At 39.2% G+C, this 20,269-nt stretch overlaps 1 protein-coding gene across 2 annotated transcripts in view; it reads right to left on the reverse strand.

Moving 5' to 3' along the window:
- Positions 1 to 20,269, reverse strand: part of LOC113441897 (opioid-binding protein/cell adhesion molecule homolog) — a 766,143-nt gene that overhangs the window by 12,789 nt on the left and 733,085 nt on the right. For both annotated transcript variants that reach the window (XM_087939115.1, XM_026709119.2), the window contains 3 exons: positions 11,427 to 11,561; positions 8,722 to 8,842; positions 7,685 to 7,836 (listed from right to left, as the gene is read on the reverse strand). In XM_087939115.1, coding sequence (XP_087795241.1) covers positions 7,685 to 7,836; positions 8,722 to 8,842; positions 11,427 to 11,561 — 408 coding nt within the window. The remainder of the gene's footprint in view (positions 1 to 7,684; positions 7,837 to 8,721; positions 8,843 to 11,426; positions 11,562 to 20,269) is intronic.

The following is a 20,269-nucleotide window of genomic DNA, read 5'->3' on the forward strand; positions in this document are numbered from 1 at the left end:
AACTTTTCATTGCTCTGTTAAGTGTCTTTTTGTATTTTCATCTCATTTCTCTAAGCTATTAAAAAGAAAAAAAAAGAAACAAGATAAATCTCAGTGGAGGCACCCAATAGTTGATGTGGATGCTTCTCTCTCTGGGCTATTCACAAATGTGTCTCAAAAAGCTGGAAATGTTAGACCAGGAATGTAGCTTTTTTATGTTTTTGTTCTTTCATTGTGCATTTTATTTGTTGACACTTATTATTGTTCAACTTTTTTTTAACCTTTTATGCTAAAGATAATTTTATACCCCATTGTGTATATGTGCTATTAGCAAGGAAGCAAAAGGCTGCAAGAATGCCAACACCGTTGTTATTTTCCACTTGCAGAACAAATGACTTTTTTTTTAACAGAATAGCTCAGAAATGTTATATAGTTCTTATTTTCAGATATGGGAAATTCTGGGAAACTAGAAAGAGTCAAGTTGCCATGGTATAACTTGCCACAGGACAATTCAACAAATACAAAAAGTTAATTTCAACAGAACTGTGGCCAATAATAATAAGAAAGTCAATCCAGTAATACAGGAGTTACAATAATTTTGATGAAAATTAATAATGAATGGAACAGAATAGAAGCAGAGTAGAATAGAATAATAGAATAGATATTGGAATAGAACCGAGAAAGAATATAATAGAATAGAATAGAATGAAATTAGGAAATAATATAATAGAACAGAATGAAATGAGGAAAGAATAGAATAGAATAGAATAGAATAGAATAGAATAGAATAGAATAGAATAGAATAGAATAGAATAGAATAGAATAGATTTCTATCCCAGGGCAGTAGCTCTTTTGAATTCTGCTGTATAGTGCAGTGTTGATGTGGTGTTGGGGGTTTCCAGTTCAATGTGTGAAGGGTGAAGGGTGTGTGTTTGTGTTTATTTTCATGGTCATGATGTGCACTGAAGAAGGTGTTTGATTTCGTTGTACGAGGTGCAATGACAATAAAGTAAACTAAATAGAATAGAATAGAATAGAAAAAAAAGTTGGAGTGGACATTAGAGGTCTTCTAGTCCACCCCCCTGCTCAAGAAACCCTATACCATTTCAGACAAATGTTTGTCCAATCTCTCCTTAAAACCCTCCAGTATTGGAGCATTCACAACTTCTGGAGGCAAGTTGTTCCACTGGTTAATTGTTCTCACTGTCAGGAAATTTCTCCTTAGTTCTAGGTTGCTTCTCTCCTTGATATGGTCACACAAATATGGTCCCCAATCATAAAAATAACAGAATGAAATGATTGACACAGAGTTGAATTCTCCCACGGTCAGCCGGCTGTGGCAAGTCAGACATGGCGAGTTGGTCTAGACTTCCCCCTCCCACAGGAAACTTTTCTCAATGACTGGTTTGTAGAAGAAGTTACAGCAGGCTGAGTTCACACAACCTGCTGAGCCATAAACAAGGTTGTACCAGCCACAATGCTTCAGTTCTGACAACTCACGGTTGATTACGGGCATGCATAAATGCACCAGAGTGCCTACCGTCCCTGTCCTAATGTCCCCTTTTATTCGTACCCATTTCATGTAATCAATAATCATGTTCTAATTATACCTGTTATCTAATAAATGCTTGACAAATAAATTAAATTAAATTAAAATTAATACAATTTTCATTCCCAAGCATCAAACCTATCCTGCTCACTGCTTAGTTATAGAAATGGAACCAGCAGAAACCACAGAGAAGGGCAGAGGGTATTTTCCAAGGTGAAGGGAGTGGAAGGGGGGGAGGAAATAAGGATCATGAATGTATAATTATACCTTGAGTGAAATCTGAGATGCTGAGCCGTAATCTGAGCTGAAAAATGTTGCAAGCTTTCTAACCTCATTAATTTTAAGACAAAGGGGTAACAACTCTTGTAATGATAAAAAAAAAATTAAAATAATGGCAAGAGGGAATCTAATTAGTTCATGGGTTCTTTGAGTAAGCAGAGAGCTACAAAACCCATTTCTACAATGAAAAACCGGCTTAGCCAAATTGTCTCACTGCAAACAGAACTTTTATTTTGCTTAATTACAACAGACTGCAGCATTGTTTTCCTAAGCATTTACCAGACAATCTTTTTGTAGAGAAATTCAAATGCGCTCTGTTGTTCGGGGAGGCCTGGGGAAGGGGTGCACACACAGGCAGAGCCCTCTATTAAAAATCAAATATTTTATTTTGCACTTGAAAATAAAGGATTGTTAATGTACGTTCAGCGTGGAAATCGGAAGCTTTTGAATTGTTTGTTCTTTTTTTTTAATTAGGAAAGGAGCAAAACCAATTTGAGTCTGGATCCAAAGATGGAACCTAGTTGTAAAAGGAAGGAGGAATTAAAACAAAAAACGGAAAAAAAAACCTACCCTGTACATCTGCTGACATTAGCAAACGTTGAATTGGCTGTGTCAGACCTAAGAAAGCTACAACTAATAACCAGATGCCAATGATTTTCCTTTTATTCAGCGCGAGGGTGTGTAGAATGCTCATGAGGAATGAAATGTGAAATTTCTGCATATTTTTTTTTCTAATGGAGTCCTTTTTTTTTTTCCAGATTGAAAGAAATGTAGCAGAACCCATTGGTGCTGCTGTCAGCCAAAATGAACGATAACCTGTTATTCTCTTCTCCCCACACAACTTGACAAAATTGGAAAAGAGCAATAGCAATAGCACTTAAATTTATATACCGCTTGGCAGTGCTTTACAGCCCTTTCTAAGGGGTTTACAGAGTCAACCTCTTGCCCCCAACAATCTGGGTCCTCATTTTACCGACCTCAGAAGGATGGAAGGCTGAGTCAACCTTGATCCGGTAAGTATCGAACTGCCGAACGGCTGGCAACTGGCAGTCAGCAGAATTAGCCTGCAGTACTGCATTCTAACCACTATGCCACCATGAAGGAGAGAAACTTAGTTTAAGGAGAAATGGAAAAAGATTTAGTCTTAAGGAGAGAGAGAGATGGAAACATGAATGAGAAGAGGGATGCTAAAATTATGGTTTATGATATTTGGGGAGGTGCCTGAACAAATTTAGGGAGGTTGTCCTTGCTTCCTTTATTCCCAGAGATGGACAGCCTTTGCCAAACTGCCAGTGGCACACTGGGCCATGTGCGAATCTTTTCCTTTAGTGGTTTTTGGGTTTATTTATTTATTTGTATCCCGCCTTTATTATTTTTATAAATAAGACAAAGCAGCAAATGTATCCAACATACCACCTTCCTCCTATTTTCTCCACAACAACCTTGCGAGTTGGGTTGGACCGAGAGAAGTGACTTGCCCAAAGTCAACCAGTTGGCTTTCATGGTTAAGATGGGACTAGAATTCACCGTCTCCTGGTGGTTGGCCCAAAGTCACCAGTCGGCTTTCCTGCCTAAGAGGGAACTATAACTCATTGTCTCCTTGTGGTTGGCTCAGTCACCTGGGAATCACACATGTTATTATAGTGACCGACCTATGGCAGCACAATGTTTTGACAACCTCTAAAATGCAATAAATAAATAAACATGTAGTCCAGTTTCTCCAAATTAAGGAGGTTGCATTGTTAAGCATGTCTAACGTCTAACTTATTTCATATTTTAGAGTACAAAATCTGGGGGAAAAGACCCCCGCCCCCCCAAAAAAAAACCCATAAAAAGAAACACCCTAAGATGTCTGATTATCCTAAAGGGCTAGCTTTTATTCTCAACAAAAGGGAAATTCTAAATACAAAGTAAAAGAAACAAATGACTTTGGAGGCCTTATCAAAATCTAATTGAACTTTTTTAAAAAATAGGATGCCAATTTATTATAGGTTGAATTCTTGAGAAGTGATCTATTGACCATTCCAAGGAGGCAACAGTAGCCATCTGCAGCTTTCTATAGGAAGAGGAACTTTATGAAAATGAAAACAGATGGACATTTGCATGCAAAAGGCCCCTCACTCAGTCCTTGGCATATGCAAGTAGACATAACATTAAACTCTGCACGACAAGCTTCAAAATAAGGAATATGTTGCGCAGCCTTAATAAAATTACACAACACGTATGGCAGAATGTAAACAGTAGATTGTTAGAACAAACTGTAATTCTTTTAAAAATTACATTTAAACAACCTTTCTAAGCAAGTTCTTGCTGGAAGTCATAAATAGTATTTGGATTAAGTTAGTCATAACTACATTCCTTGGAAATTAATGGGATTCCATTCAGCGTGGTGACATTTCCCATGAGTAACTTAGTCTGAGTTATAGAAATTAAATACTATCAATTTTGAAATGTAGCATTAAAAAGACAGCAACGGAACGGTATATTAATAAAACCTCAAAGAATTGATATTAATAGTATATTAAATAACATTTATTTTTTATATTTATGGGACATTTCTCTCAAGAGTAAAAAAAAAAAAAAAAAGAATGTGGCAGAGAAGGGAACTGGCTGCATTTACCCATATCCTAGTTACATTCAATGAAATTGGGATTTTCCCCCAAAATAATGTTCATAAATATTCTATGGTGAAATGGGCAAAAATATGTGTTGGAGGACTGGAGGGCAAAACATACAATGAATGGTTGCAGGAACTGGGTATGTCTAGTTTAATGAAGAAAAAATGATATATCAGCCTTCCGATATTTGAGGGGCTGCCATAGAGAGGAGAGGGCCAATCTCTTTTTCAAAGCATCTGAAGCAGTGGTGGGATTCATTTTTTTTTTACTACCGGTTGTGTGGGTGTGGCTTGGTGGGCGTGGCAGGGGAAGGATACTGCAAAATCCCCATTTCCTCCCCACCCCACGAACCTGCTTTCCAGCTCCGTTCCCCTGTGAAGGGCAACAAAAGAAGACCCAGCCAATCAGCTGGGACTTGGGAGGCGGAGAAGAGATGGGGGCGGGGCCAGTCAGAGGTGGCATTTACTGGTTCTCCAAATTACTCAAAATTTCCGCTACCGGTTCTCCAAAACTGGTCAAAACCTGCTGAATGCTACCTCTGATTTGAAGGCAGGACAAGAGGCAATTGGTGAAAGCTCATCAGGGGGAGACCCTACCTGGAACTAAGGAGAAATTCCCTGACAGAACAATTAACCAGTGGAACAACTTGCCTCCAGAAGCTGTGAATGCTCCAACACTGAAGGTTTTTAAGAAGAGACTGGACAACAATTTGTGGAATGGTATAAGGTCTTCGGCTCAAGGTCCTTTAAAACTTTATTCTGTATTCTGTCTACTATTTTGCTGATAATGCTCCAGGGAAGCTAAAGAGGTTTTTAAGGTTGGTTCCAGTGGTGGGATTCAGTTTTTTTTACTACAGGTTCTGTGGGCGTGGCTTGGTGGGCGTGGCAGGGGAAGGATACTGTAAAATCTCCAGTCAGAGGTGGGATTTGCTGGTTCTCCAAACTACTCAAAATTTCCACTACCGGTTCTCCAGAACTGGTCAGAACCTGCTGAATACCACCTCTAGGTAGTTCATATTTCTCACGGATGAAACCTTCCTACATTTAGTGAGCAAAAAAGACTACAGCCTGATAATTGCCAGCAAAGCAAGTTAAATAAACTTCTAATCATATGCAGGGCTCTAATCATTCCTTCCCTTCCCCACCGAGTTTTAATTTTCCTCTTCTTTAATAAGAGTGTGAGATTCCCACTTTCTCTTTCTGTGTTTCTTTTCAAAACTTCATTTCAAAACCTCCCTCCCTCCTTCCCTCCCTCTCTCTCTCTCTCCTCCACTCCAAAGGTAAGGGAAAAACCAAAAGACCCCTGCACTGCCTGCAGTGAAATGAACATATGCAGTGCAAATGTGATGATTTATATAGGAAATTTTCTTTGAATATTCCATTTCCCATATCTCCATCCTATTCCTATATTTCCTGGTTATGTCAATATTGAGCTTGTGTCGGCTGGCTAATTGGCAGGAATACTGCATATTATGGAGGACATGTCCACTGTGGCATTTTGTGGTAATACCACTGATCGTGTCGGCTGGCTAATTGGCAGGAATACTGCATATTATGGAGGACATATCCACTGTGGCATTTTGTGGTAATACCACTGATCATGACTAGATGCTATTGACAGAGTTGACCTCCATGAATCAGCTGATACGGTGGACTATCTCTAACACATTTAAAAAGCAATTCCCTATTTCCTCTGAAGACCACATCAACAAGAAATTTCTACAGAACTACAGGAATTTATAAAGCATTATCTTACTTGAAATTGTTTGATCTCGAAATTCCCCATTTTGAGTTTGAAACTGTTCAGGTCCTATTGGTATTCTTCTATTCAGGAAATATCCTAAACTCAAAATGTCCCCACTTTTCAATAATGATGTCCTGTCTTTCTTTTGAAACAGAAAATCTTGACGAAATAGTAAAACACTCCGAACAAAACATGAGCAATTATTGTAAGTTGGAAAAGACACATGCCAATCTCAAACTAATGGTTTCAAGATTGGAATGTCTTGGTTTAAAATATGTTGCATGCCTGCAATGAGGTTTTCTTCTCTTTTCATAGCAAAGGGGTATCTTGCTTTGATAGGTTGTAAGCAAAGAAAGGAACGAACCATGCTCATACCAACCTGACATTGCCTGAAATTCACGTATTTCTAAAACAGAAGTCACAATGGAAACATGAGTAGGGGAGAGAGGGAATGGAGGAAAGCAAAGGATAAAGATGTAGCTCATATTTGCAGACAGTTCAATGAACAGATGGCTTCTTAGACAAATGGTCCAGTTTATGAATGAAAAAGTATCCAACAATGACATTATGGATGCAATAGACATGACAACATGAAACACACTGGAGTAGATGGTGGTCATCTAAAAATTGAGAGTAGCCACAGGACAATGCTACTTGTGTTAGCTCTGGAAACTTGATATTAGAAACTGTCTTCGGTGCTGAGATCTTACCTGGGACATTAAAATCTGTGCTTTGAAAATGCATAATTTGAGATAGAATATTGGCCTTGTTGTCTCAGGCGCAAGCTGCAAATCTACTTGACTTGATTTTAAAATCTCATTTTCAATTTATGCAATACACTGAACTGCCCATGTTGAAATAAAGAGGTAAAATAAGCCTTCCTTCCCCAGAAATAATTATAGGAAACATTAAACAAATAAACATATTGGGCAAATGTATCTCCTTAGTCTGCAATCCTAGTTAAGTAGGTTTTTCATGTACAGTTACAGGGTTCATCCTATCCTGAACTATCGCCAGATTAAGTGGGATTGTGACTATAGGAACATTGTTGAAATAACATTTAATCTTGGACTCAGTGGAATTTTTACTGGACCAACTTCAACACTCTTAAAGTTTGAGAAGGTCCTGCCTTGAGCTTCCTTTGAAGTAACTACTATCCTTCATATCTTATTGATGTTTTTTTTTGTCCAAGAATCTTTGTTTCTAGATAAATTAACTCTTGAAATACCAAATGATACCAAAGCAGAATTCCCAGTCAACTCTGAAAACCTAATTTTGATCCATCCTAGTCATCTCATCATATATTGTACATATCTTCACACACCATGCAATGTGGATACTCATCAACTTTACTACTTCTCTACAAGGTGTTTTAATAATCAGTGTCTCAGACAAGCTCCTGTCTTATCCGTCCCCTTTTGCTAAATTTCCTCCGGTCCACAATTTTGCTCTTCTTCCATCTTCCATTAAAGACTTTTAGGAGATCTTTATGTATTCTGTTGATCTGTATACCTACCATACAGAATTATACTGGCATTGGTGTTCCCCAGTTTGTTGATGGCCACACAGGTATAATTGCCATAGTCCTTCTCCGAGACATTAAAGAAGGTTAACGTAGACATTCGTCCTTTGTTTTCAATTTTCAAGCCATCCAGCCCATTAGCTAACCTACAAGGAAGACAAACCATGAGTTTAGATTAATAATATATCAGTAATAATCCAAGAAGTGGAATTCAATTACTTTCAAACTTTTAGGCTGCAATCACTCCTCAATTTAAATCTTACTCTTGGTCCAATAAATTGACATAGGTGGGTTTTTTTTTTTTTTATAGCATCTCTTTGAGGTTGGTTGGATGGATCTTCAAGGTCCATTTTCAAGGTTAATTGGGGCCTTGAGGTTTATTCTCATCCGTTTCCTATTCCAATTTTGTAGCCAGTTCAACAATGCCTCCCCCCTTACTTTGTGTTTTTCAGCAGCAGCCATTTATTTATTACTTTGTTTGTTTCAATTCCAAATCCTTGAAGAGCCATCAGCAGTAAGGTAGACTAGAATATGCTCTGTTGATCAAAGACTATAAGGTAATTTCCTATGCTCATCATAAAGAAAATGTTATTAAAGAATGGAATTAACCCGAATGCATTTAAGATAAATTTAATATAATACAACAATATTATTTAATATCGTTGATGTGCATTTGTGCCTAGGATACATAATGCTCCATTTTAAATACTGGGAAAAAAAAGAAAAGAAATGACAGGCTGAATTTAATGGCCTGCCTGAAATTTGTCTTAATGCAGACTTTAACTGCATCCTTCAGCTGTGTGAACATCACTCACAGATGTCCTCAGCTAGAATGGCTGTTGCTGAGAATTCTGGAAACTGAAGTCCAGATTAGAGAAAATATAACAGGTCAGAGGAAATGCACGATAGTTGTTGTGCACTGCTGACTTGACTGATAACATTCCCTTAGCTCAAGAAAGCCATTTCTTCCCAAGAATATAAATCTGTCATTCTTAAGCTACTGTAATGGCCTTAAAAGAGTGCTTAGGTACCTGGTTTCTTCTTTAAACCACTGAAATTCTGCTACTGGGACAGCTGAGGCCTCACAACGCAAAATCCCCTTCTGACCAACTGAAACACCAGTATTCTTAGGACTGGAGATGGATGGAGGATCTGGAGAGGAAAGGAAGGTTACTTCAAACTCTTTCAGATTATTTGCCAAGTCTGTCCCATGAATGAATCCTGATGGCAGACAGAATCAGTTGGAATCAAACTCAGGTATGTTGAGGGGATAGTGATCACGCAAATATAGAAATGGAAGTCATTTAGTCTTCCCCATCTTGAGTTTGTTCAAATGTACCAGTCTACAAGCTCCTGGAGGCCCAGCTGAATGAAAATGAGAAAAAGTTCCCTCAAAAATAAAACTGGGCAATGTAGTTGGATTTACCACAAACAGCTTTCTGATCACTTATGGACAAGGACTTGAACTGATTCCAGGACAAGACAAAAAGACAAGAAGGGATCTATTCTTACCTTGATGTACTCCAGATCTTCTCTAAATATAATCAGCTACTTGATTAAGAGAACCTCAAAGTGATGTTCCAAAATGCTAGCATACTAGCATTAATCTCACATAGGCCTTTCAGTGAAGTCAGACTAGGAAACTTTCTTTTCTGTATTTTTTCCCAAAGAGGGAACAGGTTTAATGGCTCTTGAATCACCTCCAAAACGCCAAAACCCTTTCAAAATAATCAGTACTATTTTAATCTGAATAGTTCCACATCCTTTGTGCTTCACGTTGCTAATGAAGCTTTTAAAAAGTGATTGTCCAGAAGGGCAAAAGGCATGAAGCATAATTAAACCTAAGTATGTGATGTTCTTATGTCAGCTTGGCAGAAATAGACTTCCTTGTGTTTCTCCTGAAAGGTGGAGATTTCTTAATCTGCCATGCGTGCATGGTTAAGCATCAGCAGAATTTCTCTCCCACTGTGTTTTAATTTTGAATTTCTCTTCAGAAGAAAGTAAAGAAGTTAAGAGAAGACAATAATCTCTTACCAAGTATTCTCCCAGCTGCTGCAGTAGAGATGAGCTATTTTATTTTGGGGGGATAATAGATAGAAAATGCCAAGCTATTAATTTATAAGAATTATATAGCTAGATGGCACACCTATAGCTTAGATCCTGGAAGTGTTGTTCTAATAGGATTTATGAATTTGGTGGAACAAGAATGTTATTTTGCTAAATGTTCGAATATAGCTAAAAGGCATGTTTTTGCATGCATAGCATCTTTGTTTTCATACCTGATACCTGAAAAAAATCGATATGGAATTGATGAGGAATGGAGGAGGAAGTCAGAGAAAGGGTACAGAGAATCATCTGACTTGCTATGAAAGAAGTCCACATTTTAGAGTGAGATGCATATTTTTAAAAAGGCTGATCAAAGTGCAATTAAACAAGATCAGAGATGATGATAATCCAGCCTTCAAGTCAAGAAAGATCCAGAAGTGTCTTGGAAAATATTAATATCAGTGGTAAAGCAAGCTTGCATACTAATCAATAGCTTTCAAATGATTACACTGCTTTGATTTGCCTTGAAACATGTCCTCTCCAAACTTGGAAACTTTAAGACTTGTGGACTTCAAACTTCCAGAATTCCTCAGCCAAACATGTTGACCAGGGAATTCTGGGAATTGGAGTCCACAAGTCTTACAGTCGCCAAGGTTGGAGATCCCTGATCTAATGAATGAATGGCAGGCTGGTTTAAATATGCTTGGGACACTCCTAGTGAAACCACTGCCAAATTAATCATATCTAATGTAAGTCACTAATAATTTATGTGTACCACTATTATTTCTTTTTTTGTTTTAGCATTGTGTAGAAGCTGGAAAGAAATTTACTAGGTTCACATATATTCCACTTAGTTGTAAAACATTATTTACAGTCCATAATCATTTGGTTTTCACGGTGCTAAGCCGTGTTCAAAGTTTAGCATGTCATATGAACTCAACCAGTCTCTAGTTTTCTATCAGAAAATCATCTTGTTTATTGTGGGCTTGTTGATGTGAACCCAACTTCCTCTGTTTCAGGAATAAAATTTAAGCCCACCCTTCCATGTTAGCTTGGAATTCAGGAGTGGAAGGCTAATGTAGGATCCAGATGATAAGAGTGGAAAAAAATCAGTTTATCAATGTCAGCCTAACACCACGGTGTAGAATTGGGATAAGTCTCACTGAAAACACAATGGGAACAGTGGGTCTTGCAGTCTGAGATTTTCCACAGCAGCTTTAGGCAAGCTCTGAAATCTTCCCATGGTGCAGTGGTTAGAATGCAGTACTGCAGGCTACTTCTGCTGACTGCCAGCTGCCTGCAATTTGGCAGTTCACATCTCACCAGGATCAAGGTTGCCTCAGCCTTCCAGCCTTCCAAGGTGGGTAAAACAAGGACCCAGATTGTTTGAGGACATAGGCTGACTCTGTAAACCATTTAGAGAGGGCTGTAAAGCACTGTGAAGTGGTATATAAGTCTAACTGCTATTGCTATAATTTGAGTAGCATTTCTTACACCAGTATTTCTCAGCCATAGTGGCTTGAAGATGTGCGGACTTGGAAGTCCACATAACTTCACCTGACCAAAGTTGAGAAATGGCATTACTCAATCAATGTAAACAACGTAAAGATACATGTGCATCATGCTTGAAAATGCTCTTTAGAAAATCCATGACTCTGTGGAAAATGACTATGCATGGAGGTTCACTTACAGTTGACAGTCACTTTCACCCTCCGAATATCGGGTGCTGCCACATCATTGACCGCGGTGCATTCATATTCGCCAGATTGTTCTCTTGTGATGCCTGTGATTTCCAAGTACTCATCATCGCTTATAAATCCCTGACCTAGAACAGAAAAGGGAAAGAAATACAGAGAAGATTAAAAAAAGACTACAAAGAAAGAGGTTGAGACTTTGGAAAAAGTTCAGAGAAGAGCAATTAAGATGATCAAAGGCCTGGAGATTAAAACTTCTGAAGAATGGCTGTAGGATCTGGGTCTGGCTAGTCTAGAGGAAAGAAGAATTAGGGGTGACAGGGTACCAGTGTTCCAATATTTGACGGGTTGTGTCATGCCCTTGGTGGAGACTGACTGAGGGAGAGGAGGAACAGCCAACAGGGAGTGGAGGTGTGGCTCCAGAGGTTGTGGAGGAGGCTGGGGAAGGGCAGAGGCCGGCTGGGCAGTCAGAGGAGGACCCAGGCCCATCCCTTCTCCATCCTAGGGCATGCAGGGAGGAGAGGATAAGGGAGAGACATGGCCTACTGTAGAGGAGAGGGCCTTGATCCTCTTCATGGCTTGCAGCTATGACAACTGGATAAGAGGACGGACATGCGTATGGGCGAGTGCTGGAAACAAAGTGTGGAAATATCTCTAGTTTATTGTTCCTCTCTGAGTTTGGCATCCTTCCCAGTGTGTGTTCTGATATCTGTGGACATCTTCAAGCCCTCATCTTGCCTGGTTTGTGTTGTTTTTTACTCTTTATAATTTAAACGGCATTTCCTCCTTCTTGTAACTGCTTGTGTGGGAAGGTTTTTTTTTTTTTTTGTCTCCGGTCAAGGATATTTGGAGCTTGGAAGCGAAGTGAAGGAATAAAAGGGGCTTCACCTGTTTTTTTTTGTGACTGTGGTTCTTTTGTATCCCATCCTGGGTCATCACAGGCTGCCACAAAGAAAAGGGGCTCAAATTATTCTCCAAAGCACCAAAGGGCAGGACAAGAAACAATAGATGGAAACTAATCAAGGAGAGAAGCAACCTCGAATGAAGAGGAACTTCCGAACAGTGAGGATAATTAACCAGTGGAACAGAAGTTGCCTTCAGAAATTGTGGTTGCTTCATCACTGGAGGCTTTTAAGAAGAGTCTAGACAGTCACTTGTCTGAGATGGTATAAGTTCTCCTGCTTGAGCAGGTTGGACTCTATTCTATTCTAATGTTCTAATATTTGAAAAACGATGTCTTTGACTCTGGGTCTCTTCCATTTTTGCAGTCTGAACGGTGTGATTTAAAACTCTCCAGCCTCAACTTTTTTTTGCTTTTACACTAGAGGTGGTATTCAGCCGATTCTGACCAGCTCTGAAGAACCGGTAGCGGAAATTTTGAGTAGTCTGGAGAACCGGCAAATCCCACCCCTGACTGGACATTTTACAGTATCCTTCCCCTGCCACGCCCACCAGGTCACGCCCACAAAACCGGTAGTAAAAAAAAAATTGAATTCTCCCACTGTTTTACATGTTAGTATATAACTAGCCATTTTTACGATGACAAATCTATGTAATAGACAGAACCAAAGTCAAAGTTTCATTTCATCACAAGCACAATATTCCAAAGTGATATCTAAATGAAAAATACGTTTAAATATATTCTCCTCTTTGAATAAAATGATCGATTTAACCATTTCTGCTTTCTCTTCTTTGCCGTGGAAATAGTACATATTTCTATTTGCACTTAACAATCTTTGTAAACTATCACCATTTATATTAACAAGATTCACTGTATTCTTTCAAATTCTTTGAACTTACAGGGAAAAGTACTCTTTTTATATTGTGATAAAAAGACTTGGAAGTCAACAATTTTTTTCATCTTTTCCCTTGTACTTTACATTTTCTTTTCCCCTCTCTTTTTCCTTCCCCTAATTTCCCATTTCTACTTTTCTTTCTTTTTCATATATAGCTAAAACAACAATAAAAAGAGCCTATCTTAACAGAATGGTGTGTTTTTAGGTAGGGCCAACTGTCAATCATTTCTGGGTGGACTGAATGGCATTTCACCCATGTGGTTCATGGGTATGATAAATTATTCAGCAGATTCTCTGGAATCGGGAGAGTTCGCTTATTTTTTTCCCCTCTTCTTGACAATTTCCCCATTATTTTACATTCTCTGCTGTTAGGATGGTCATGATGTGGAAGAGAAATATGCAAACTTTGAACGTATTTGCAAAAAGAGGCCATAAAATATATTTGCTTTTATGGGGGAAAAAAAACTCAGATATTTTCCAGGGAGGCAAGCTTTTGAGAAAGCTTGGTTTAAGTTTACCAAGTGCGGGATATTTAAGATTTATGGATGATTTAACAGATAATATTGGAAATGGATTTAGGGCTTCCAACCAAATTTTCAGTTGCTGTTTTTAGTTTGTCAAATACTCTACATGATTACTTTTTGGGTTTTCTTTAAAGAAATATGCGTGTATGCAAAAGGCTATTTAATGTGTTTGGATATTGAAAAAATTAACAAAAATAACTCCTTGTTAGAAAGAAAAGATTCTTTTTTTTCTTTTCTTGCTATAACACAACACTGGGATTAAAATGCCTTTTTAAAAAGTAAACTTCTTTTTGTTGCAGCCAAAGGAAACTGCCCTTGCTGATTAACAACCAAATGACCCAAAGAACAGCAACCTTCATTGCGATTATTCTACTGGTTGTGATGGTTACAACTCACAACTCAAGGTGTTATTTCTGAAAATGAAACAGGTTGTTTTATCCTGAATGACAGTTGATGGAAATGATGGACTTACCAAACACTCAATTATTTTTTCTCCTCTTCTACTGCAAGGAATCACAAAACTAGTGTTACATATGCCTGGTAGCTAAACACCTAGGAAACTAGAATATTCAGATTCACAAGCTTAATAAACTGAGCCTGCAAATCTATGTTCTCTGATTTAGCCCTAGGGCAATAGAAGGGATTAAATTGTTTCTGTAAGATTGGAGACAGTCTTGGGCAAAATACATTGTCACAGATATCTTTTTCCTGTCCCTTAGAGACCCTCGGAGGTTGTAGTTGTTGGACACATCACCTAAATGAGCGTACTTTTGCAATAGATACCCAGAAATAAACCCACCAAGAGCTAAACAATGGATATCAAAAGTTTTTAGCATTTGCTTTCTTTTCTTGACTGTCCTTTGAACAACTCCCTGCAACCTGACCTGAAATTTTCACGGGTTCTCCCACTGTACCAACACTGGTTAACCAGTCAATTTGCAGCTCTCAGCTCCAAGGAAAACGCAGGAACACAGGTGTAAAACCTTGCCCATTCTTCTCCAAAAAGGCCGACGTATGAAAAAGGGGAATAGTAACCCCTGCTGCTCCAAACAGAACACAGCGATTGGAGAAGCAGTTTTTACAACTATGCTTGACACCATTTCCTGCTGGTTCAGATCCGTCATCCCACAGAGCTTTTGCCAGTAACAAAAGGATGCTCACACAAGTATTGCTCAGGTGCTACCAGTCTGAGGTTTCTTTCATTCTACTTGGTTTGAAAAAACAAAACAAAAACCTGCTTCCCTGATACAGCTTATATAGAACTTGAAATATGGTACAAATCAGGAGAAACCTGTCTCAAAACCAGTAACTCTGAGAGGGACTTTGGAGTCCTCATGGACGATCACTTAAACATGAGCCAGCAGTATCCGTTGGCAGCCAAAAAAAGCTAACACAACTCTTGGTTGTATAAACAGAGGTATAGAATCAAAATTAGCATTACTTCATCAAGCCTTGGTAATACTGCACCCAGTTTTGGTCACCAGATTACAAAAAAAGATGTTGACTTTGCAAAAAGTGCCGAGAAGAGCAACTAAGATGATCAAAGGCCTGGAGACTAAAACATATGAAGAACAGTTACAGGATTTGGGTTTGGCTAGTCTAAAGAAAAGAAGAATTAGGGGTGACATGATAGCAGTATTCCGGTATTTGAGGGGCTGCCCAAAAGAAGAGGGAGTCAAGTTATTCTCCAAGGCACAGAGAACAAGGTAAGAAACAATGGATGGAAACTAATCAAGGAAAGAAGAAGTGTAGAATTAAGGAGAAACTTCCTAACAGTGAGAACAATTAACCAGTGGAACAGCTTGCCTTCAGAAATCATGGGCGCTCCATCACTGGAGGTTTTTAAGAAGAGTCTAGACAGTCACTTGTCTGAAATGGCATAGCATCTCCTGCTGGAGCAGGGGGTTGGACTAGAAGACCTCCAACTTTTTCTGTTCCAGCCTTTTGCAAAGCTTATCTGTTGTGGATACCAACTTGGATGAAACTAGAATGGTTCATACCACCAGAAGCCCACTCTTGCTCTGAAACAAGGAATCCATAACCTTACCTATTATTGGTTAAAAAAATAATAAAGGGAATTAATTTTTGAGTCGAACTCATCTCCTGCGGCTTTCATCCATATTGTTTTATTGGGCAACATTATGGAAATACCTTGTCACTGACTTTGGATTTTTTTTCTTTTTTAATATCTCCATTTAGCCACAGCCCTGGGTTTCTGAGATGGCTTGACATCCAGATGTTAACGAAGACCAACATTGCTTAGCTTCTGAGTTTATTTCCTTGATGTACGACCACAATAGAGCCCAATAAATTTCTGTTGCTAAGTGTTTGTTAAGTGGATTTTGCCCCATTTTTTCAACTTTTCTTGCCACAGTTGTTAAGTGAATCACTGCAGTTGTTAAATGAGTGGCTCGGTTGTTAAGTAAATTTAGCTTATCTGACGACTTTTCCTTGTCAAAAGGTCGCAAAAGTTGATCACGTGACCCCAGCACAATGCAACTATTATAAATATGAATCAGTTGCCAAGAAGCTGAATTCTGATCATGTGACCATGAGGTAAAGACAATCTACACTAAGTTGTTTGCATAGATTATTAAATTATTTGTTTACATAGATTTAAAGGCTGCTCGATTCCACCCGACTCAGGAGCCTTACGTAATAAAATGTCAGAAGAATGACTCAACACTTGAATTGCACCCATTAAACAACTAGACGAGACAACATAAACCATTTATAAGGCTTCACCCATCATCCTGCCTCAGGGCCAAGGGAGACCAGCCAGATTTTCATCAACTTTCAGACATCATTTACAAATGCGTGTAAATGTTAAAAACGAACAATGTCCTACATTATTGGTTTTTATGTCTAATCTAATCAAATATTTTTATGTCTAATCCAATAATGACCTACATGAGCCGCGGTGGCGCAGTGGTTACAATGCAGTACTGCAGGCTGCTTCTGCTGACTGCCGGCTGCCTGCAATTTGGCAGTTTGAATCTCAGCAGGCTGAAGGTTGACTCAGCCTTCTGTCCTTCCGAGGTGGGTAAAATGAGGACCCAGATTGTTGGGGGCAAGAGGCTGACTCTGTAAAACTGCTTAGTGAGGGCTGGAAAGCACTGTGAAGCAGTATATAAGTCTAAGCGCTAAGTGCTCTTTCCCTTCCTTCCCTCCCTCCCTCCCTGTGGTTAGAATGCAGTATTGCAGGATAATTCTGCCAATTGCCAGGAATTCGATCCTGACTGGCTCAAGGTTGACTCAGCCTTCCATCCTTCCAAGGTGGGTAAAATGAGGACTCAACTAGTTACGGGCAATAGGCTGCCTCGGTTAATCGCTTAGAGAGGGCTGTAAAGCTCTGTGAAATGGTACATAAGTCCAAGTGCTATTGTTATTGCTACATGCAAGATTAAAAAATGAATGAAACCAGAAGAACGAGACCGTTGCAGAATGGGCAGTTTTTTCAATGGTGGTTGTTGCCGATATTGTTGTTGTTTGGCACCTCTAGAGCAGAAATCTCCCTGAGCAGAACCCAGAAATTGTTTCCACAAACGATTTCCAGAACCAAATCTCCCACCCCCATGAAATGGAATAAATATGCACTGGGGGAAAAAAAACAAATAAAAGTGGGAGAATTTGTTAGGCTGGTGGTAGCTACCCCCATGTAAGGGGGTAACCACACAAGCAAAATAACAGTCTCCCGGTTTTGTTGTGTGAGCCTCATAAATATTCCTTCTCATTTTAGAAATGTTAAATATTTCTAGGCAGTCAGAAAGTGATTGCACGAAGTGCAGGAGACTTTTTCTGCCTTGAAGAAATAAGCAGCGGGACAGAGATGATAAAGCACCAGTGACTCAGAGCAGGAGGGGAGGAGAAGCTGCTTGAGTCTGAAACGGTGAAGATGGCAAAATAACAAGGGGTGGAAACCTACGAAGAGGGTGAATGCTGGGCCTGCTTCGCAAAGGAACCTTCTCTGTAATGAATCCAATAATCCCGAGGTCATCGTGGGTCGTCCTATCCTCCAGCTGATCTCTATAAAAGATAATTGGAAGCATAAGGAAATAGATTTGACGAGCCCGGTGACAGAAATAAGTAAATAACAGAGATGATTTCTTTTTAACATGGAAGGGGCCAAGGAAAAAAAAAAGATAAGCTCTGCTTGCTCCACTTGTGAGATAAGTATCTAGAGTGGATACAAATGGCGACTTTCAGAAGGAGGGGAGGTGATGGATAGCAGGCATCAATCATTGGATGCTTGGAATCAGGGCAGCCTATGTATCAGTTGCTCTGGCAGGTCATGACAGTATCAGCTGATTGACGAGGATATGTTCAGTCACCAACTGCATTTTTCCACTGGAGATGTCTATGGAGATTCTCAGTCATTCAGGTTATTGTTGTCTCAAAGGTGTTTTTTTCAGGAGGCAACTGGACTTTCTTCTTGTTGTTTTTCTGAAGACGTTTTGCTTCTCACCCAAGAAGCTTCTTCAGGCACTGACTAGATGGTGGGGAATGGAAGGAATTATACTCCTTGCAAGACATCTGGTCATTTGCCTCCTTTTAGAAGGTTGTTCATGCACTTGGAGGTTTATCTGTTTCCTCGGGGTCATCTGAGTGGTGCTCCTGGTTTCTGTAGTCTGCATTTTTTTTCCCCTCTGGGAATCCATTCCTATTCCCATACCATTCCAAGGGTGTTCATCTCAAATTGTGTAGCTAAAGGTCTGTAGAGATTCTCAGTCATCCAGGTCATGGTTATCCCAAAGGTCCTTTTTCAGGTGGCAACTGGACTTTCTTTTTTCTTTCGAAGACATTTTGCTTCTCATCCAGGAAGCTTCTTCAGCTCTGACAACTATCCCCACTATTCTGTCAGAGCTGAAGAGGTTTCTTGGATGAGAAGCAAAACATCTTCAAAAGAAGAAGAAAAATAGTCCAGTTGTCTCTTGAAAAAAATTACATCTTTGGGATATAAGTCGTATAGTGGCCAAGGTTGAACACCCCTGGTCTTTACTCCAAAAATCAATTGAAAGAGTAAGTAAACAGTGTTATTTCACATCCAAGAAGCTTCTTCAACTCTGACAGGATAGTAGGGAATGGAAGGATTTATATTCTTCGTAGACAGCATGACCTGGATGACTAAGAATCTCAACAGACTTACAACTGGATTTTGTTTTTCCTTGAGGAAGATGGTTTGCTTCTCATCAAAGAAGTTTCTTTGGTTCTGACTGAACATCAGAACATTCAAGATGTCCAGCGGAGATCTGCCTTGGCAGTCCCTCTGCTTGTATCTTCAAGGAATACACTCCTTCAGGAAACCATGTTATCAGAGCTCCTCAAACAAATGCAGAATCTCTTGTGATCTTCCTTCAACTTTTCAGGTAACTTCTGCTCAAGGATAAACCTGAGAAATTCACTTTGAGGATTTCAGCTTTGTAAAAATAAGCATTTGCAGAACTTTTTTTTTTTTTAATTAAAAAAAAATCTAGTTTCGCTTAGCAGGTCCTCCCACTGGCTATCATCAAAAGTCTATTTATAAGAACTCTTCAGAAGTTACATATTTAAGAGCCTGTTGCTTCGTTGGCTGCATTCAAAATGGATTGGTTCAGAACCATCCCAACTCTTAGTAGCGACCAAGTGCTATTATGGCCCCTTGGATGCTATTCCAGGGATGTTGAGATTCCTTGGATTGTCCCTCTGAGGTCAGAGAAGAGGAGAGCAAGCAGCTGTGATGGTACAATCTCAGATGTCTCACCCGGAGCAAAACTAACATCTCGCACAGGATGCACTGAAATTAACTATCATTTAATAGAGGCCATCTGCTCCACTGTAAAACAATGAAAGAATAACAGACAGACACAAATAAACCTGGAGGCCGCTTGTACAGCAATCATCTGTACAGCAAAGCAATACATCTTCTCCCTTATTGAGAGGTGCAGTCTAGGATACATAGTGCCAAAATAATGACAAGTGTAATAAATTTGTTGCTTTATTTTGATGTGATGTCAGGCCCAACCTAAATATGATGTACAACAGTCCAGCCAAAGTTTGGTTCATTCTTTGCTCACATCAAATAAACAGAATCTTGCAAGACTAAACCTTACCTTAATTCTCACCCTAACAGACAGACCCTGGGAGAGTCCAGGGAGTGGCTATTTTTATTTTATTATTTATTTATTTATTGGGAGGGTCAAATTATTCCTCAAAGCACCAGAGGGCAGGACAAGAAACAATGGATGGAAACTAATCAAAGGGAAAAGCAACCTGGAATTAAGGAGAAACTTCCTAACAGCAGGGACAATTAACCAGTGGAACAGCTTGCCATCAGAAATTGTGGTTGCTTCATCACTGGAGGCTTTTAAAAAGAGACTGGACAGCCACTTATCTGAAATGGGATAGGATCTCTTGCTTGAGCAGGGGGCTGGACTAGAAGACCTCCAAAGTCCCTTCCAGCTCTATTCTATTCTATTCTATTCTATTCTTCTATTCTATTCTATTCTATTCTATTCTATTCTATTCTATTCTACTCTACTC

The sequence above is a fragment of the Pseudonaja textilis genome, chromosome 9 (genome assembly GCF_049901715.1).
Source record: "Pseudonaja textilis isolate UNSWEBS1 chromosome 9, rPseTex1.2, whole genome shotgun sequence".
NCBI lineage: Eukaryota > Metazoa > Chordata > Lepidosauria > Squamata > Elapidae > Pseudonaja > Pseudonaja textilis.